The sequence below is a fragment of the Dromiciops gliroides genome, chromosome 1 (genome assembly GCF_019393635.1).
Source record: "Dromiciops gliroides isolate mDroGli1 chromosome 1, mDroGli1.pri, whole genome shotgun sequence".
In the NCBI taxonomy this organism is placed as follows: Eukaryota; Metazoa; Chordata; class Mammalia; order Microbiotheria; family Microbiotheriidae; genus Dromiciops; species Dromiciops gliroides.
In genome coordinates, this window is record NC_057861.1 from 602,520,599 (window position 1) to 602,543,027 (window position 22,429).

The window sequence follows — 22,429 nt, forward strand, 5'->3', positions numbered from 1 at the left end:
CATTCTTTTAAAACCAACATTTGTTCCCCACCTTTTCCCTTTACTTTCTCTCCTTTTCTCTTTCTCTCTTTCCTGCCTCTTGCTTTCCCCCTCTTTATTTCACATCCCTTCCTTAACTTTCTTTTCTTCTCTTTCTGAAGTTACCATTGCAGTATGGTTTGATTCTCTTTCAAAGTCTGTTACAAACTCAAATTAAGGCACACCATATTATTACACAGCATACAAGTACTGTCTTCTACAGGGAGAGTAATGAATGTCAACTATTCCATTTAGCTTGACAAGGATTGAATACAGCCTAGTGGTTAAAGGGCACAATCAGAGCCAGAATGCCTTGATTCTCTCCCTGCTTTTCATGCAAGACACTTTTCCTATGACCTCAGCTAAGTCACATACCTTCCCCTTCCACAATTATGCCTTCTGAATGACAGGACTTTTTCTGAGAGACTTGCTCCTTACAAAGTTGTCTGAGATTGACTGATGAAAAGCCTTGTCTAAGCAAGAGGGTAGCAGTGATTTGCACAGCAAGATTCCCATGTCACCTTTGTAGGGTATGGTTTCTTCTGTTGCTGTGAGAAATGTTTTAAAGAAAGTGTCATTAGTAAGTGTGGCTTGTTAGTGGATATGCTCTGATCTGTGCTTATAAAGAACCAAATCATAAATGTTTCACTGGGAAGTAGTGAGAGTTTTCTTCCTTACAGGACTATACCTGGTATGTTGGAATAGCCAGATTCTGGATGTGATATCAGATGAGCATCTTTATTTATCTCTTTATACCCTCTCCCCCTTCCCACTTTCCTAAATTTTCAAATCTTTTATGGTTCCCGGAGAAAATGTCAAACTTCAAAAAGAGGAAATGGGGCAGGTCTACTGAGGTAAAGCTTCTCTGTCTTCTACAAACATTGTAGAACAAAGTCTTCTATTAAGCTGAATGACATTTAAAATATTAGTGGTACCTAGGGTATCATTTAATTCCCTGATGATAATGATAAAGATTTCATTTTGAATCCATAGGTTCCTGCACCTGATTTTGAGATGATGGGACTAGGAAATGGTCGTCGGGGGATGAAGTCACCACCACTCCTGGTAGCGGCTTTATTGGCCTGTGTTATCGTCTTGGGTTTCAATTACTGGATTGCAAGTTCCCGTAGTGTGACCCTCCAGGTATGAACGAGCCTTGGACTTTTCTTGGGAGGCCATAAGAAATTTATCGTTGCAAGAGACCAGCTAGTTTCTTGCCTTGGTGTGTTTAGCAGGATTCACTCACTAAGCTTTGGCTTTTTCTTTGTCAGTTTAGGAGGAAGCTGTAGTGGCCTATAAAAAATTCTGTTGCAGTGCCAACCTCTCTCCCCCCACCCCAGTTGGGTTCAGTCTTGGCTCTGTCTGTCTAGACCCCTCCCTTCTCTTCTCTTAACACAGGGTTTGTGTCACACTTGCTTTCAAGCCAAGTCACCCTGAGCACTTTTCTAGGAGAAGCATATGCTTTGTCCAACCATCTCAGCCCACTGTGAATCTTCTCAAGATTTCTTCCCCCATTTTTTTGTCTTGCCATCCTTTCCCACCACTTGGCAGTTCTTGAGAGAGCCATGTTGAGTGGATATTGGCAAGAGTAATTGCCAAGATGTTTTGAATATAAGCCAGTCCCAACTTTGCATCTTTTTCTAGCTTTAAATCAGTCTTTAGTTTTTGACTCTAAATATAAATTGGGGAGTGATTTTGGAATTATTTGGAATGACAGATATTTGTAAATCTATATGAACATATTTTATACAAACATTCATATTTATAGATAACATGTATATATGCAAATATATACACATGTATATTTAAATGTTTAGTAGAACCTATCAAGCATCAATACAGAAAACCAAAGTTATTTGGTAATTGTTTGCATGTAAATTAATTTTAAGACACAAAGACCCAGAGCATTTTCCCAGTCTTTCCCTCCAACTTCCATCAGAATTCTTTTTTTCATTGTTATTCACTTTTCTTTATATGATAATGGCTAATAGCTAACATTTATATAGTGGTTATTATGTGCTAGGCACTGTGCTAAGTGCTTTACAAATATTATCTCATTTGATCCTCACAATATCCCTGGGAGGTAGATGCTATTATTATCATCCTCCCCTTCTTATAGTTGAGGAAACTGAAGCAGACAGAGGTTAAGTGACTCATCCAGAGACACACAGCTGGTAAGAGTCTGAGGATGGATTTACACTCAGGTCTTCCTGACTCCAGGACTAGCACTTTATCTACTGTACCACCCAGCTACCTAGATGATAGTGTATATTCCATACCCCTGGTTCAGGGTGTTTTTTTTTTTAATTTACACTTTTTCATTAAAGACAACTGTCATTTTTTCATTCCTTGTATTTGTTCTTTCTTTTTTTTGTGAGGCAATTGGGGTTAAGTGACTTGCCCAGGGTCACACAGCTAGTAAGTAAGTGTTAAGTGTCTGAGGCCAGATTTGAACTCAGGTCCTCCTGAATCCAGGGCTGGTGCTCTATCCACTGCGCCACCTAGCTGCCCTGTATTTGTTCTTAATCACATTATGATATCCCATTTACATCTGTGTGTCACAATTTGTTTAACTTTTTGCTGGAGTCAGTGGATCTAGATTTGTGATTTCGTTAATGTGAGGCAGATGCACTCCACAAATGCAGATCAGCAATTCTAGTACAATTTATAATCTTAGAGAATTACTGGGGGTCCTGAGAGATTAATTGACTGGCCTAGGGTCACACAGCCAGTTTGTGTCAAGGTGGGTTCAAACCTACTATGCATCCTCCTGGCCTTCAAAGCTTTCTTTTCAAATAAAGTCAAGTGAGATAAAAATGTAAAATATCTTGCGAACATAAAGGTGATAGATACATACACACACATATATAGAGAGATACATAGACATAGATATAAGTATAGTATATGCACATATGTGTACACATATGTCTATGTGGTGTGTGTGTATACACATATATGCATGCTATTATTATTCTCTTATGGGTTTATTTTTCTTTTCTTTTTTGGGGGGGCAATGAGAGTTAAGTGACTTGCCCAGGGTCACACAGCTAGTAAGTGTCAAGTGTCTGAATCCAGATTTGAACTCAGGTCCTCCTGAATCCAGGGCTGGTTCTTTATCCGCTGCACCACCTAGCTGCCCCAGTTTATATCTTTTTAGTCCTCAAATCTCTTACTACAAATAAAATTTAGATCACTACTATATTGTTATGTTTCCTTTTATTACACTTATTTACCAAGTGAATATCACTTTCTTTTTATGCCCATGTTCTGAGTTGGCAAGTTGCTAGTTCCTATAAATGTGACCTTTTCTATACTATTTCCCAGGAGTATCTACCAACCATGGCTACTTTCTTCGGGAGCTTTTTCCCCAGATGGAGGAGGCCTTAGGATAGATGGAATTTCTGACATCCTGAACTCAGAATGCATTTTCCTGTAGAAAAACAGTTATAAATAATAGTTGGGAGTAGTTGAGATGGGCCTCTAAACATTCCACATCAGTTACAGTTTGGGTTAGAAAGGCTTTTGTGGGATGGCTGAGGAATCTAACCATCTGTTTTCCATGGGAAAATGCATTTTGAGTTCTAGATTATAGCCCTGCAAATGAACTTTTAGAACTCAGTTATAAAGAGGAGCCTGTTTATAGTGCTTTTCTGGCCATTTCTGCTGAGTGGTATTGCCATTCTGTTTGAGTCATCCTGCTCTCGACAGTGGTGATTGAGTGTTTGTCCGTTATGTTTTGTTTTCCATTCAGACTCAGATCTTAGAGTTGGAAGGAAGAGTCCGAAGGGCAGCAGCAGAGAGAGGTGCTGTGGAGTTAAAAAAGAATGAATTCCAAGGAGAATTAGAAAAGCAAAGAGAACAGCTGGACAAAATCCAATCCAGACACAACTTTCAGATGGAGAATTTCAATAAGATGTACCAGGATGAAAAGGTAAGACCTGTTGTTATTGCCTTCTGCCCCCAGTCCCTATCAGTGAAACTCCCTTCCTCCTTTCAGGCCCCATCCTTTTACAGGGTTAAGTTAGTGTTCCAGTGTTCTATAAACTGTGGGTGTACAAAGGAGTATTTGCATCCTTAATTAAGCTTCTTGTCTTTGTGTGGTTTTTTGGAATTACTACTATGGTATTATTTTCCCCTCTCTGTTAGAGAAGGCTCTGAAGTATGCACACTGTAAATTTCCTTGGGGAAAAAAATAATGCCTCAATCATAACATTTAATAATTGCTCAAGAAGGACATATGTTTCCTTTTGGAACTCCAGGATAGTTCATCTTATTTTCATTTTGCTTTGTGGCTCTAATAAAAGGATTAGGAATAGACCATATGTAACATTTCATATATCTGACTTTTTTTTTGCACTACACCCAAATGATGAGTGAAAATACTCAATCATTAAACCATTTAAATGGATAGCAATTTTTTTTGGGCAGGGCAATGAGGGTTAAGTGACTTGCCGAGGGTCACACAGCTAGTAAGTATCAAGTGTCTGAGGCTGGATTTGAACTCAGGTCCTCCTGAATCCAGGGCTGGTGCTCTATCCACTGTGCCACCTAGCTGCCCCTGATAGCAATTTTGATGTTAGCCACATTCTTTACATCTTTTCTGCCTGGAACCTTTTACAGTCTGCAGATGTGGTGAACTTGACTAAGACATTTTACCAAACAACCTCAATTTTTCATTTTTTTTCTTTTTTTTTTTTTTTTTTTTTGGTTTTGTGAGGCAATTGGGGTTAAGTGACTTGCCCAGGGTCACACAGCAAGTATGTGTCTGAGGCCAGATTTGAACTCAGGTCCTCCTGAATCCAGGGCTGGTGCTTTATCCACTGCGCCACCTAGCTGCCCCAATTTTTCATTTTTTAAAAAAATAAAAGTTTGTTTTTTTTAAAGTTATAAACATTTTTATTTGTAGTTTTGGGTTCCAGTTTTTATCCCTCCTCTCCCTCCCTTCCCCTCCCCTCCCCCTTCCCTGAGGCAGTAAGCAATCAGATATAGGTTATACATGTATGATTATGTAAAACATGACCATATTAGTAATTTTTTCTTTTTTTTTTTTTAATTTTTTGTGGGGCAATGAGGGTTAAGTGACTTGCCCAAGGTCACACAGCTAATGTCAAGTGTCTGAGGCTGGATTTGAACTCAGGTCCTCCTGAATCCAAGGCCAGTGCTTTATCCATTGAGCCACCTAGCTGCCCCCATATTAGTAATTTTGTAAAAGAAAATAAATAAAAGAAAAAAATGAAAGAACGTGAAAAATAGCAGGTTTCAGTCTGTGTTCCATCAATATCAGTTCTTTTTTTGGAGGTGGATAGTTTGTTTCATCATTAGTTCTTTGGGATTGTCTTGGATTATTGTATTGTTGAGAATAGTTAAGTCATTCACAGTTCTTTATCAAATAATTGCTGTCTCTGCACAATGTTGTCTTGTTCCTGCTCACTTCACTATACATCAGTTCATACAAGTCTTTCCAGGCCTTTTGGAAATCATCCTGCTTATCATTTCTTATAGCACAATAATATTCCATCACCATCATATAGTTTGTTTAGCCATTCCCCAATTGATGGGCATTTCTTTGATTTCCAATTCTTAGCCACCACAAAAAGAACTGTTATAAATATTTTTGTACAAATAGAACTTTTTGTTTTGGGAGGATGAAAGAGATTTTTAAAAAAGTGAATTTTAATAGCATTTTATGTTTTCCAGTTATGTGTAAAGACAATTAAAGAGTTATATTTGGTGTTTGATAGGTTTTCTTCCATGTCCTGTTACTTAAGAGTACACTTCATGGAAAGACCTGAGTATGAGTGAATGAAGGAAAATTAAATGCTTAGGGAAATAGTATAGTATAGCTTGCATTCACAGAACTTGTTAATTCAGAACATCAAATGATTTTATTTTTTAATAAAAAATTTCTAAAATTTTACTTTTCAGTTTACAAGTATTTTTCTCCACTCCTACTACTTATCCCATTACCAGGGAAGAAAACCACCCCAAACCTTTGTAACAAACAAAGCAAATTCCCACATTGTCCATGTCCCAAAACACACATCTCATCTAACATCTTGAATCCATCACTTCTGGTGCATGATGCTTCATCATTAATGCTCTGCAATTGTGTTTGTTCATTATGTTAATCAGAGTTCTTAATTCTTTCCAAGTAGTTTGCTTTTATCATGTTGTTCTTGTATAAATTATTCTCCTAGTTTTGCTCACTTCACTCTGAATCAATTCATATAACTCTTTCTGGGATTCTCTGAAATGGTTGCTTTTTGTTGTTTCTGACTGTATTACATTTATATTCCATGCTTTATTCAGTTGTTCCCTAATCGATAGGCACTTTCTCATTTTCCAGTTCTTTATTACTTCAAGAAGAGTTGTTTTTTGTAGCTATGGGTCCTTTTCCTCTTTGATCTCTTTAGGATATAGACCTGTTGGTGGTATTATTGGGTCAAAGGGTATACACAGTTTAGTGACTTTTAGGGCATAGTTCCAAATTGTTTTCTAGAATGGCTGGACCAATTCACAGCTCTACCAATAATGCATTAGTGTGCTTTTATTCTCTGAGTCCCTCCAACACTTACTACTTTACACCTACCAGATTGTCAAAAATGATAAGTCAGAGTTGTTTTAACTTTTATATCTCTAATTATTTTAGTGATTTGGAGTATTTTTTCCATATAGTTATTATTAGTTTGAAATTCTTTCTTTGAAAACTGACTGCTCATATTCTTTGTCCATTTATTCTTTTGTTTGTTTTTGTTTTGTTTTGTTTTTGTTTTGTGGGGCAATGGGGGTTAAGTGACTTGCCCAGGGTCACACAGCTAGTAAGTGTCAAGTGTCTGAGGCTGGATTTGAACTCAGGTTCTCCTGAATTCAGGGCCAGTGCTCTATCCACTGTGCCACCTAGCTGCCCCTGTCCATTTATTCTTGGGGAACAGTAGATTTTATCCTGACTTGACTGCATATTGTGTGAACTGTCCTATCTCTAGTTTAAAGGGTGGTTTTAAAATTATGCAATCTGAGGGCATGACACCTTCAAATTACATCACACCTGGACTCTGAGTCAGTAAATCAAATACTACCTCACATCCTAAGTTATGTGATCATTGGCAAGTCATTTAACCTCAAAGAGCTGGAGGTCTTAGGCCTTTAAAATGAGCATAATCACACTTGCATTAACTACCTCATGAGGGTTTTTGTGAAGAAAGCGCATTGCAAACCTTAATGCAGGGATTCTTAACCCTGAGGGGTTCAGGATAGATTTCAGAAAGTCTGTGAACTAGTTTTAAAAGATATTTTAATAATTGTATTTCAATATAATTAGTTTCCTTTGTAATCCTGTGTATTTTATTGTACACATTTAAAACCACTATTCCAAGAAGGGGGTCAACAGGCGTTACGAACAGACTGCCAGAGGGGTGTGCAACACAGAAAAAGTCAAGCCCCCTACCTTGAAGCATTATACAAGTACTTGGAGTTATTTTTAATTTCCTGCATAAATATTTCTCTCCTTCCTTTTTTTTCTTCTGGGATCGTTTTGAGAAACCAATATTTCAACTCAATATTGTGAGAAGCAGAGAACCCTGTTATTTTCATTCATGAAATTCTTCTTAACTTGGTGATGTGGAACATTGTCTCATGTGTATATATACCTGCCTGATGAAACTATGTTATAATGAATCATATAATATTGTCTTATCACTCATTACCTGGACCATTGTAGCAGCGCCCTAACCAGTATCTTTGATTCTTCCTTCTCCAATATATTCTTCTTCTTTTTTGGGGGGAGGGTGCAATGAAGGTTAAGTGATTTGCCCAGGGTCACACAGCTAGTAAGTGTCAAGTGTCTGAGGCAGGATTTGAACTGAAGTCCTCCTGAATCCAGGGCTGGTGCTTTATCCACTACACCATCTAGCTGCCCCGCCCCGCCCAATATATTCTTTGCACAGTTGCCAAATTAATATTCCTAAAATATAATTCTTAGCATGCCACACTAACTCCCACCAGAAAAAAAAAAAAGAAAAGAAAAACTACATTGGTTCCCTATTTATTGCCTCTAGAATAAGCTAGAAACTCTCCAGTCTGACATTTAAAGCTTCTCTAACTTGGCTCCCACCTACCTTTTCAGACTTGTTTCAGATTATTGCCTTTGACATCCTTTGTTCTAGCCAAACTAGACTCTTTGTTCCCCAGACTAGGGGTCCTGCATCCCATCCCCAGGCATTTGCATGGCTGTCTTGTTTTCCAACCCTAGAATATGCTTCCTTCTCTTCTCTGCTTAGTAGAATGTTTATCTGGCAGTCCAGGCTTAGCTTCTATGCTACACTGTGGAAAATCTTTTCTTATATCCTCTCCCCTCCCCCAAGCTCTCTTTCTTTAATTACTTTATATTTCCTTATCTCTATATACATTGTAGCTCCCACTTTCCTCTTCCTCCCTGCCCACAGGAGATTATAAACTCCTTGAGGAGAAGCATTGCTTCATTTTTGGTTATATCTCCAGTGCCTAGCAAGTTGCCTTGCACATAGTAGCCACTTAACATTTGTGTTGAATTGAATTGAGTGCTGTTTTGACAAATGTAATGAGTAGAAATAACATGCAGGATGGAGGGAGGGAACAGAGCTACTATGGCTTTGAAGGGAAAGAGCATCAGTTTTACCAGGAAGGGGGAGCAGGAAACAGGCAGAGGAAGAGAAGAGAGGAAGGTGGTGTTTTTCTTATGTTGTTCACACCCTTTTCCTGTTCCATGCTCCTGGATCTTTGGTAGTTGCTTCTTTGGTCTGGGCAGTTTGGAAGTGGCAGTGGTTGTGCGTGCGTGCGTGCGTGCGTGTGTGTGTGTGTGTGTGTGTGTGTGTGGCAGTTGGAGGTTTGAGGTTAGGATGATAACACACCTCCAGAACATGTGATGATTGTAAAAAGACTTTTCCCACAATGGACATATCATCAGATATATCACACGAGCATTTACATCCTCTGTCCTTTTTTTTTTTTTAAACACATGAAGAAAATTTGGGATCTGAGAGGATATGTCACTTACTTGTCTTTAATCACAAAACTGGCAAGTATCACAGGTAGGGTGTAAATAGGTGTTTCCTGACTCCAAGGTTGGTACACTTTCCTCTACATTGTACTTGGATGTGGGTGGCAGGACGGATCCTACTCCATTTTTAAGTTCCTAGTTCATAGATTTAGAGCTGGCAGGGATTTTAGAGGTCATCCCTTCTACTCTGTACTCTCTCCCCCTGATCATTTTATAGTTGAGGAAAACTGAGATTCAGAGAGAGTAAGTGTCTTGCCCAAAGTTATACAGATAGTGAGTGTCACAGCTGGGATTCAAAAATCACTCCCTGTCTAATATTCCTTCCCAGGCCCAGCGTGTTGTATTGTCTTTCTTCCCTTCTCTATGCACAGTACTTTCTTGTGAGTGATTCAGACAAATGGGCAGGAAGAACAGAAGGCATTAGTTGTCCAGAATTATTTGGCACAGAGAATTTGTCACAAGTAGATCAACAAAGCACTTTTGATAATGAGCCATCTTCTGTCATGGAGATGCATTTTTATTTTACAGAACATGTCTTTTATAGGGATTTTATGGGTTTATTTTAACCAAAAGGTAGTGTGGTGTGTTTTTTTCTCCTGGCTTAAGTATTCAATCTCTTTCAAAGATTTTGGAGAACTCATGAATTAACACCAGAAAACCATGATTTTTCATAGTAAAATCCAGTCCTTTATCAAACATAGGTCTTTTGGAAAAAAACTAGTGTCAGCTTTTAGAAGTTTTTAATATGATCCCTTATTGAAGAATTGTAGGCAAAATTATCCTTTTCCTTTTTTCAGTGGTCTTTCTCCTTCCCTAGAAGGTTTGATGGGTGTTGTTGAGTTTCTGGGATGGGGATGCTGATGAAACAATTGCTTTCTGGTTTGCCTTGGGTGAATGTTTTTCCTAGTTGGTTGTATGAACAGTAGAAACATCTATATTGCAAAATTCTTAAGTCTCTTTGTCAGATTGGTTATTATTTAAGCAGGAACATAGAACATTTCCTTCTTTTCATTTAGTTAGCAAGATATTTTATATCACTATTCTTTTGTATCATCTAAAATAAATTTTTATTGTAAACCCATGATTGTAGAATTTGAGTCAGAACAGTCCTTAGAGATCTTCTTAGGGAACTGGGTGCCTCTGGTCAGATTGCTCTCCAAAAAAAGGGACCATCATTTTGACAAGAGCCCTGGATTTGATTGATTAAGAAGCTGGCCTCAAATCTAAGCTCTCTCCTGAATTCAGGTACAGCATTCTTTTCATTGAAACATACTGTAGCTCAAGAAAACAGTGCTTCATGGATGTTATAATTTACTTGTCTCAGACAATTAGAGAGTTTGAACATTTTTTTTTGGTAATTAATAACAATGGTTTCCCCACCCACCCACCCACCCAATGGTATCCTTGAACCATTTATCTATTGAGGATTGGATAATAATCTTGTAAATTTCTATCAAATCCTTCTAAACTCTTGTGTTAGATTTTTTTCCATCTATGATTATTGCTGTCATGGGGAAAATAGGTGGTGGGGGTCCTTAGGTATTCCTCTGTAAAGAATTACACACAGTCCAATTAGAATTAAAATGGTCGGGGGCGGCTAGGTGGCACAGTGGATAGAGCACCGGCCCAGGATTCAGGAGTACCTGAGTTCAAATCCGGCCTCAGACACTTGACACTTACCAGCTGTGTGATCCTGGGCAAGTCACTTAACCCCCATTGCCCCGCAAAAAAAATAATAAAAAACCAAAACAAAGAATTAAAATGGTCCTTTATTGTGTGCTACAGAAAGTGACCCAGAGGGAAGTCAAAGACTTAGCATCAAGGTGAGGAGATGGCTTAGAGACATCTTTCTCCTCCTAGAATAGAAGACCAAAGTTTTTATAGAGGATAGATGGAGTGACCACCTGACAATGGAAAGTTCCTTTTGGGGGTGGGGTGGGAAAAGCTTGAATGAGGAGTGGTGGTTCTGACTTCTGGCGTTCTCTGTTTCCAACACTGCTCAATAGTAGCCATGCCTTATCTTCCCTTACTTAGGTATGTCCATCCTTTAGTTTTGCTTCTCAAGGAGAAAACTTCTGAGTTATCCTAATGTCCTAATTTATCCTAATATCCTAATTTATCCCCATGCAAATATTTTCCCTCTTAATATATTTTCTTTTTATGTTAGATGATATTGACTTATTGAGCAGGAATCCCCCTTGCGCCCCCCCCCCCTTTTTTTTGGTTTGTTTTTTTGGGAGGTAATCAGGGTTAAGTGACTTACTTGCCTAGGGTCACACAACTAGTAAGTGTCTGAAGCTGGATTTGAACTCAGGTCCTCTTGACCCCAGAGCTGGTACCCTATCCACTGTGCCACCTACCTGCCCCTTCATTTTTTTTTTTTCTGGTGAGGCATTTGGGGTTAAGTGATTTGCTCAGGGTCACACAGCTAGTAAGTGTCAAGTGTCTGAGGCTGGATTTGAACTCAGGTCCTCCTGAATCCAGGGCCGGTGTTCTATCTACTGCACCACCTAGCTGCTTCCCCTTCGTTTTTATGTAATCAAATCCATCTCTTTTGTTTTCAGTAATTTATTCTATTTGTTAGACTAAAACAAGTTCTTCACAATTGAGATACATTGTTAATTTTTCAAATTTTAAAAATATTTTCTTTTTTATATTAATCCATTGGAATTTTATTGTAATATGTAGTGTAAGAGGTCCATTTCAGCTAATTTTTACAAGGTTGTTCTCCAGTTTCCCCAATAATACAACACATAGAAAGAAACAAGAAGGAGGAGGGCAGGTATGGAGATGGGGAGGATGACAAAATCCATAGGAATGTTGCCAGGCAAAAAATGATGAGAAGGTTGCCCTAGGTTCCTTCCTTAAAGGGAGGAACTGGGAAGAGCTCTCTGATGTCTACACTCTTCTGTCAGAGGGAGGTAAGGGCCCCAGGGGTTAAGTGGTACTGAGGAGGAATATCCTGATGACTTTTCTTTCTTTTTTTTTTGCTGGGCAATGAGGGATAAGTGACTTGCCCAGGGTCACATAGCTATTAAGTGTCAAGTGTCTAAGGTCAGATTTGAACTCAGGTCCTCCTGAATCCAGGGCTGGTGCTTTACTGTGCCACCTAGCTGCCCCCCTTATTTTTTTTTTAATTTTTTTGGAAGGGAAGGAGATTTTTTTTCTGATGATTTAAAAAAAATTAAAGTCCATTAATTATCTATCTGATCAGTCTTCTGAGATTAGGCTATTTAAGTGATCTATTTCCTATTTTGTCAGTTTGTGTGTTTTATATTTATTTTCCATTTAATTAAGGTCTCAAATGTACCAGAATAATGCTTTTTGTAGTTCTCTCTGATAGGTGTATTATTTTCTTTTGTGTTCATTGTGATAGCTTTTTTTAAATAGTTGAGTGTTCTTGATGTTTTAGAAATTAAGCCTGACAATTTTTTATTATTTTTAATTTTTAAATAAAACCAAGGAGTATTTTTAAGAGCTTGCACTTCTAAAAATAAAATATTATTTTGAAATGTAGTACATTCTTAATGCAAATAAAAGTAAAATGGTATTAAAATTCAGAAAAAATTAATTGAAAAATAATTGATGGGTTATATAATTCTCCTGAGTTATATTCTACCCATGTTCTAAATTAAATAGGAATTTTAAATCACTAAATATATACCAATTTGAAAACCTAATAAGACACATTTCATTTCAAGATGGCAAACCTAGACATAGACATATGCTCACTTTTAAGCATAGATTATTTGCTCATCTCTTTACATTTTTATACATCAAGCCCTAGTCTCTCCTTTAGGCTCTAGTTCTTATCACCAGTTTTCTGTTGGATATTTTAAACTAGATGTTCCTGAGACATCTTAAACTCAACATGACTAAAATTGAACATATTATCTTTTCCCTAAACCCTTCCCTTTCTAGACTTTCCCTATTTTTGTTAAGGAACCTGCCATCCTTTTAGCATCTCAGACTTATAATAGCATTATCCTATACTCTACTACACTCTCTCTCACTCTACATATTCAGTCAGTTGCTGAAACTTGACCTTTCTACTTTAAAAACATCTCTCAAATCCAACCCTTTCTCTCTACTCGTAGAACTACAACCTTAGTTCAGGTTGGCATTAGGTTACTGAAACAGACTCCTAATTGGTCTTCCTATCTCAAGTCTCTCCCCACTCTACTTCACACTAATCTGACCATGTGACTCTGCTACTCATCTATCTGGTGGCTTCCTATGTTTTTTCTAAAATAGATTATAGACTTTACCATTTAGCTTTTAAAGATTTGCATGACCTGGTCTCCTGTGTTTCCAACCTCATTGGACATTACTTGTCTTCCTGGACTCTGGGATCTGTCTAAACTTGCCTACCTCTCTGTCTCTGTCTCTGTGTCTCTCTGTGTCTCTCTCTCTCTCTCCAGAGAGAAATACATAGACAAAAGTGAGGTGGGGAGTGCTTGTCTGAAACAAAATTACCTTAGCCCACTCACTTATTGAAGGGATACTCTGTGGACCTTACCTACCTAACTGAATCTTCTAGGTTAATCTCAGAATAGGAGAGGCAGGGGTGTGACAAATATAAAAGGTACCAGGATATATTCTTTTCAATACCCTGCCTTTATATCCAGTGGCTTTTCCTCTCTGCCTACCTCTTGGTTTGTTGTTTTTTTTTAAGTTTTGTATACTTGATATGTCCTTGCTCATTTTCAAGTCCATTTCACAAGCATTTATTAAGCACCTTCTGTGTGGTAGACTCTGTTCTAGGTGTTTTCTTTCAGTCATGTCTGACTCTTCATGACCCCATTTGATGTTTTCTTGACAGAGACATTGAAGCGATTTGCCATTTCCTTCTCCAGCTTATTTACAGATGAGGAAACTGAGGCAAACAAGGTTAAGTGACTTGCCAAGGGTCACACAGCTAATAAGTGTCTGAGGCCAGATTTGAACCCAGGAAGATCAGTCTTCCGGACTCCAGGTCAGGTACTCTATCCACTCTGCCCCCAATGTTTTGGGTGTTGGGGGTACAAAGACAAAAATGAACCAGTCTATGCCCTTAAGATCATGCCTTCTACTCAGGAAACAACGTGTATGTAGAAAAGAAAATAGAAACAAAATAACTCCAGGGGTTTGGGGGAGAAAGCACTAACATCTGAGGGGATTAGGAAAGTTCTTGTGGTGCACAGGGAACTTGATCCATCTTTGGGACTAGAGATCCTGCCAGTCTGTCAATGCGTGTGACTTTCAAAAGAAAGAAGTTGTTCTGAATCTTTCCTCAGACACTCACTGGCTGTGTGGCTCTGGGCAAGTCATTTACTCTCACTCAGTATAATAAAATGGGACTTAGAATGCCTGTAGCACATGCCTCTTACAAGGTTGTTGAATGAAATGAATGTATATAAAGCGTGAAGGCCAAAATTTGATATACGGAGCGTTATTTGGGTGACGCCTTAATATTGGGGTCCAGGAAATATGAGGAGCCTTTTAGGTTCATCCTCCCCTCTGAACTGCCCTTTTTAGATATTTCTCCCAGGCCAATAAGAAGGGAGCCTTTAAGCTTTAGTTCACAAAAGGATTAGATTTTATTACTTGGGAATTAATTAAATAACAAAGGTGAAACTAATAAAAATCAAAGATAAGGAAATAGGAAAATAGAAATACAGATAAATATTCTTAACTCTAAGCTTAACCTATTCCATACCTAGACTGTTTCCAATTAAGCTAGTTCAAAGGAATTTAGGGTTTTCCTTAATTAACTCACGGAACCTGAAAGTTTGCAGTTGCTTGCGCTGCCAGAATAGCAGCCACCAGAGACAGCTAACAGGCACGAAAAGGATGAGTCCCAGAAGATGCCTAGCATTCCAGAAGCACCCTTTGCCTCCCTTCACGGAGCATTCAATCTTTCCTTCCCCAAAAGGGAAGGTCCTTCAAAAGCTGCCTAGCATACATAATAATTTTTACCACAAAAGTACTTTGCAAACTTTAAGATGCTACATAAATAGTACAAAAATATTTTTAGCTGCTCTTTTTGTGGTGGCAAGGAATTGGAAATTGAGGGGATGCCCATCACTTGGGGAATGGCTGAATAAGTTGTGGTATATGAATGTAATGGAATACTATAGTGCTGTGAGAAACAATGAACAGGAGGAGTTCAGAGAAACCTGGAAGGATTTATGTGAACTGATGCTCAGTGAGATGAGCAGAACCAGGAGAACATTGTATACAGTATCAACAACTTTGTGTGTTGATCAGCTGTGATAGACTTGATTCTTTTCAGCAATACAATGGTCCAAGATAATTCCAAAGGATTCATGATGGGCAATGCTCTTCAAATCCAGAAAAAAAGAACTATGGAATCTAGATGCAGATTGAACCATTCTATTTCTATTTTTTTTCTTTTTTGAGGTTTTTTCTTTTTACTCTGATTCTTCTTTCACAGCATAACTAATCAGAAATATGTTTAATGTGATAGTACATATATATAACCTATATCAGATTGCTTGCTATCTTGGGGAGGGAGGAGGGAGGGAGAAAAATTTGAAATTGGAAATCTTATAAAAACAAATGTTGAGGGCAGATAGGTGGCGCAGTGGATAGAGCACCAGCCCTGTATTCAGGAGTACCTGAGTTCAAATCTGGCCTCAGACACTTGACACTTAGTAGCTGTGTGACCTGGGCAAGTCACTTAACCCCAATTGCCTCACCAAAAAAAAAAAAGAAAGAAAGAAAGAAAGAAAGAAAGTAGATCTTTTGGGGGCAGCTAGGTGGCACAGTAGATAAAGCACCTGCCCTGAATTCAGGAGGATCTGAGTTCAATTCCAATCTCAAGACACTTGACACTTACTAGCTTTGTGACCCTGGACAAGTCACTTAACCCTCGTTGCTCCGCAAAAAAAAAAAATGTTGAAAACTATCTCTACATGTAACTGGAAAATAATAAAATACTTTTATGAAAGATGCTACATAAATCGTCATCATCATGATGCTCTGCCCAGCCAGTACTCTGTTAGGAGTCCCACGAGAAGGTACACACCAAGAAAGGATAAGATGCAGATGTTCACCCTTCAGGCACTTAATGTCCATTTGGGATGATAAAGCATGAGAAATTAGCAGAACTCAGTTAAATGTTAACCTGGGAGTTCAGGAAAGGGAGAGATGAATGTGGGCTGGAAGATCAGACAACACTTTATGGAGGATTATAAGACCATTTCTGTGTGTATATGGGTGGCTGGGTGGTATAGTGGAGAGAATGCAGGGCCTCTGACAGTTACTAGCTGTATGACCCTGGGCAGGTCATTTCACCCTGTTTGCCTCAGTTTCCTCATCTATAAAATGAGCTGGGGAATGAAATGGCAGCCCACTCCAATATCTTTGCCACAAAAATACCAAATGGGGTCATGAAGAGTTGGACACGACTGAACAACAATATATATATATATATGTATGTGTGTGTGTGTGTGTGTAGATGCACACATGTATACATGCATGTATATGTACATGCATATGTGTGTATATCTCTATCTAGATTTAGATAGTTTGTTTAGAAAAAAATAGAAAAATAGAAAAATAGAAAAAAATAGAAAAAAATCTACATTAGCCTACAAATGAAAGAAATTCATTTGGTGAGTCTGATCTCTCTTAAACACACTTTTGGATTTTTGCGCTTGGGTTTGTTTTTGTTTTTGTTTTGTTTTTTTGCATTGCTAAGCTCTGAGACAAAGTTTTCTGGTACTAGCCTCAGAATCTCCTGAGGCCTCTTTTGGCCTCCTTCCATGTTCTACTTATATAATAGAAGAAATGGCATTATAGCCCAGAGCATCATGCTGTTCTTTATATAAGGTTGGGAAAGGATCATTTAGCTGTTGCTATTGTTGATCAAGTTAGAATATTTTATTCCTGTCAAGGGAGGGAAATGGGGAAGGGTGCCTGGTCCCTGAGTCTATAGCCTTCTTTTCTACTCAATTACTCTCACTCATGGGCTCAGTTCTGCCCACACTGTGATTGTTTGTTTGGGATCCAGATCTTTATTTGTCTATCAAAACCCTCCAGCAAGCCAGACAAGATCTCTCTGTGGGGTGCTTTGTCCTACAGTGGACCAGGACCACCTGGTGGGGATATTTTCTTTTTTCTTTTCTTTTTTTGTTTTTGTTTTTTGTTTTTTGAAGGGCAATGGGGGTCACACAGCCAGTAAGTGTCAAGTGTCTGAGGCCAGATTTGAACTCAGGTCCTCCTGAATCCAAGGCTGGTGCTTTATCCACTGCACCACCTAGCTGCCCCCTGGGATATTTTCTTTTGATAAAGGATGGTCATGTGGTTGTAGTCAGTGTTCATATTGTTTTCATGGTTCTGCTTTTTTTATTTTGCGTCAGTCCCTATACATCTTCCTCTGCTCCTCTGAATTTCTCATATTTATTTCTTACAGCACATATTCCATGTACAATGGAATGTGATATTCCATTACATTCATGTACCACAATTTACTTCATTTGTGACACCTCATACCACCATTTCTCAATTGATGAGTTTCTTTTTTTTTTTTGCTATCACAAAAAGTGCTGCTATAAATATATTGGTGTATGTGGAACTTTTATTTTTGGCAGTAACCTCTCTGAAGTATACACCTCAGTGGATTAAAAGGTATGAACCTCATAGGCCCTTTTCTTAGTCTACTTCTAACTTGCTTTCCTGAACAACCTCAGAGTTATTTTGAATTGTATTTCTCTTACTATTAGTGATTTGTAGCAATCTTTCATAAGCCTATTAATTTCTGATCCTTCTGACAAAGACTTTCTCGAAGAAAGTTTTAGAAAAATCACTTTCTTGATGAAAGTTTATAGAAAAACTGAAACCACCAGTGGTGGACTTAACACCCTATTGGTTACCTTGACTGGTCCTGGAGTGGTGGTTGGGACACTGCTTTCATATGTGTAGCAACCAAATGATTTCCTACTCCATCATGTCTTGTGAAACCAAGATGACATATATTACATCTAATGGGTCTTGGCCATTGGTTCAGGCCTAGACCTGGTAGTTTATGAGTTTTTCTTTGTGCAAAACGGTTCCTGGCACTAAATGATTTTTGGAAAGCTGCCTTATTGAATATTTTTCTCAGACACATAGTTTGAGAATCTGTAGCCATGGGAAGCTTTTCTCTGGACTGAGCACACTGCTGAGTTCAGTGATGCTTACATCACACATTTAGAACTAGAAGGGTCCCAGTCCAGCCTCCTTATTTTATTGGAAATTGAGATTTGTAGAAATGAAGGATGTGTCTAAGGTTACACAGATAGTGAATGTCAGAACTGTGAGTTGAACCCAGGTCCTCTGATTCCCAGTGGAACACTCTATCCACTGTACCATATTCAACTCTGAGCTAAGGCATGAAGCTTACTTACCATTGCTACTATCAGTAAATCAATCAATGAACATTTATTAAGTACTTACTCTGTACCAGGCACTGTGCCAAGCTCTGGGGATACAAAAAAGAACAAAAGACAGTCTCTACCCTTAAGGAACTCACAATTCAATGGGGAAGAAAAGAAACAAATATATACAACAAGCTATATACGGGAACATAGGAAATAATAAAAAAGGACAACCACTAGAATTAATGGAAACTAGGTGGTACAGTGGATAGGGCATTGGGCCTGGGGTCAGGACGACTTGAGTTCAAATTTGGCCTCAGATACTTACTAGTTGTGTGACCCTGGGAAAGTCACTTTACCCTGTTTACCTCAGTTTTCTCATCTATAAAATGGGGTAGACAAGGAAATAGCAAACCACGTGGCTTTGCCAAGAAAACCCCAAATGGAGTCACAAAGAGTGGGGCACAGCTGAAAGAACTGAAAACAACAACAACAACAAACAACTAGAATTAAGAGGGATTGTGGAAGTCTTCTGGTAAAAGATTGAGTTTTAGTTGGGACTTAATCTAGTGTCTTGTGAACAGCAGACTTTCTTCTCTACTGAGAATCCCTGTGATTCAGTTGTAGTCTGCTTAAGCAGAAACCTAGTACCCTCTACTCTCTTGTTAGCCGCCATCCATGTCAGTTGTTTTCCTCCCATTTACCTTTGTGCCTTACGAAAACCCCTTCTGTGGTTAACAAATTGCCTTTCCTGTCAGGCTGCTTCCCTCTTCTAGCACTCACAAAAAGATATTTCCCCCGGATGACTCTGCATCACTGGTTTCTCTTTCCAGTACTGGATGCACCTTGTCTCATGCCCTTCCACAAGGGCGTCTAAAAGAAGGCATGCTCCAGGCTTCTTGTTCCTGGCTGCCACTTCTAGGCACTTTGTCTACAACCATGGCTCAACATCTTCCCTCATAGATGTGAATCAGCCTTTCCAGATGCTGGTGGTTAGTCTTTCTCCTTTCTTAAGAAGTTCAGAATTTTTTGCTCAGTCTTTCTCTCTATTTCTATCCCTGCCCTTGCTCTTGGGAACTTTAGTTTACACACAGATGTTTTGGGGGTAGCTAGGTGGTACAGTGGATAAAGCACTGACCCTGAATTCAGGAGGACCTGAGTTCAAATCCAGTCTCAGACACTTGACACTTATTAGCTGTGTGACCCTGGGCAAGTCACTTAATCCCCATTGCCCCACAAGACAAAAACAAAACAAAACAAAATCAAGTGGCTTTGTTTCTCATTTTGATCACCCACCTCAGTGGCTATAACCTCCACCTATACTCCACATCAGCCACTCATGGAGATCTTTGATCTCATTATTATCCACTGATGTTTCACCCCCACAATCCATAAGTCTGCAATACTTATTGTTGTTCAGTCATGCCCGACTCTCTGTGACCCCACGGACCATGGCACACCAGGCCCATCTATCCTTTTCTATCTCTCAAAGTCTGTCCAAGCTCATGTTCATTGTTTCCATGACACTATCTATCCATCCCATCCTGTGCCATCCCCTTCTCCTTTTGCCTTCAATCTTTCCCAATAGCAGGGTCTTTTCCAATGAGTCCTGTCTTCTCATTATGTAGCCAAAGTATTTACGCTTCAGCTTCAGTATTTGACCTGACAGCAAATACTCTGAATTAATTTCTTTTAAGTATGACTGATTTGATCTTGATTTCCAAGGGACTCTCAAAAGTCTTCTTTTGTATCACAACTCAACAGTGTTGGTTTTGAGGCACTCAACTTTTCTTATGTATACTTTTTTTTGGTTAGTAAACAGTATTTTATTTTTTTCTAGTTACATGTGAAGATCATTTTCTTCCTTCCTTCCTTCCTTCCTTCCTTCCTTCCTTCCTTCCTTCCTTCCTTCCTTCCTTCCTTCCTTCCTTCCTTCCTTCCTTCCTTCCTTCCTTCCTTCCTTCCTTCCTTCCTTCCTTCCTTCCTTCCTTCCTTTCTTTCTTTCGCGGGGCAATGAGGGTTAAGTGACTTGCCCAAGGTCACACAGCTAGTAAGTGTCAAGTGTCTGAGGCTGCATTTGAACTCAGGTCCTCCTGAATCCAGGGCCAGTGCTTTATCCACTGCGCCACCTTGCTGCCCCCTGAAGATCATTTTCAACTTTCTTTTTTTAATAGCTCTTGAGTTCCATTTTTTTCCCCTTCTTCCCTCCCATCTCCCTCCCCAACATGGCAAGCAGTCTGATAAACTTTTTTTGGACTATGACTCAACCTTTCCCCTGTCGCTCTTCCTCTTCCTTCCTAAACACTATTTTCTGTCTTTTTAATCATAGCCTTCAGTGGTCACATTCCTCTTTTAGATTCCCAGGATATCACCTCTTCATAGGCCACCTTTTCCTCCCTTCAAAATGTCAACCCTATAGTTAACCTGTTTAGCTTTTCATTGATCTTTACTCTTGAATATCACTCATTTATTGCCTCTTGATGCTTGCAGTAGAGAGAGTAACTCTTACAGTAGTTATCCCCTAGGTATTGAGTGTAAGAATAAAGGTTCAGTGTCCTTTTGATGGGGATAAGAAAGCTGAGAAGGTCCACTGACATACAACTAATTTTTTAAAAAGTGTCCTTGATAGTTTAGTGGAAAAGAATATTGGATTTAATCTTTGCTCTGTAATTTATCACCAGTGTGACCTTGGATAAGTCACTTATCCTTTCTGGGGCCAAAATTCCTCATCTGTAAAATGAGGGTATTGGTCTATATGAGTTCTAATTTGTGATCCTATGAACCAGTAATGTCCATTACCAGCAGTGGAGGGAGTGATGGTTGGAGAAGATTTCTGAGCAGAGAAATTTGTGATTAAGGAAGATGGATAGCTTTATTTACCCCCTTAAATCAGCCAGTGAAACACAAAGCTTTTATTGAGAGCTTGGTATGTGCCAGGCACTATGTATGATAGAGTCTTATAGTGTGACTTTTTAATTTAATTTGAAATATCATGATTTTAAAATTTGGTTTAAAGTATCATGAATTCTTGAATCGTCATGAACAAGTGCAAAAAATAAGTCAAATAAAAATCATTTTTGGATTATTAGTCACTATAAGTGATCCTTAGTAGTATTTCATTCCATCAGGTTTTAAGTTCCACAAAACTAAACAGCAATCAGACATTATTTGTAGTATTCTACACACATGACTCCCTCCCTTCCCTTCCATGAAAGGAAACACATTTTCTCACTTCTCTTCTATGGTCAACCTTGATCAATATCATTGTGTATAGCATTTAGTTTCACATCATTGTTCTTTCAGTTTACATCATTGTAGTCATTGTGTTTCCTTAAACAATCTGCAGACTTTAAGTTCTGTAGGTGTGCATGGAATCCTTTTACTCTGGTGCATAGTGGTTTTTTTTGTTTTTGTTTTTTTTAGTGAGGCAATTGGGGTTAAGTGACTTGCCCAGGGTCACATAGCTAGTAAGTGTTAAGTGTCTGAGGCTGAATTTGAACTCAAGTACTCTTGACTCCAGGGCTGGTGCTCTATCCACTGCGCCATCTAGCTGCCCCCCATAGTGTATTCTTTAATGAAAGAAATAAGGTTGAGTAATCTTCTATGTTATCCAGTCAAGGAAAAAAATATCTCTTGGTTGATTATATCAGGAATTGAACAAGTTCAGTGGAAATTTATTAAATGCCTCTTGTTTGCAGATTACTCTGCTAGGCTTGAAAGTAGCCTGAGGTAGAGCTATACTGTAATGGAAGTAAGTACCAAAATGTGATTTGTGTTAAAAAGTATTTTTCCAGTGACTTAAAAAACCCTTTAATAATAAAAAATTTAATTATTATTATACTTATTATAAAATAAACCTTTTATAATAAATAAATTTCTTTTTCTTTGTGGTGTTTAGATTGGGCTTTAAGCGATGTGGGAACTGAACAGGCAAAGAAGGTGAGGGGAAACATTTCCGGCATAGGGAATAGTGTGCACTAAGGCCCAGAAGTGGGAAAGTAAGGAGTGTATTTGG

General features: G+C 38.6%; 1 protein-coding gene across 1 annotated transcript in view; it reads left to right on the top strand.

Annotated features, from left to right (window-relative positions):
* GOLM1 (golgi membrane protein 1) overlaps positions 1 to 22,429 on the top strand; it is a 113,412-nt gene that overhangs the window by 37,334 nt on the left and 53,649 nt on the right. Inside the window, exons 2-3 of the mRNA XM_043968798.1 lie at positions 1,012 to 1,161; positions 3,770 to 3,949. Of these exons, the coding sequence (XP_043824733.1) occupies positions 1,033 to 1,161; positions 3,770 to 3,949 (309 nt within the window). The 5' untranslated portion in view covers positions 1,012 to 1,032. The remainder of the gene's footprint in view (positions 1 to 1,011; positions 1,162 to 3,769; positions 3,950 to 22,429) is intronic.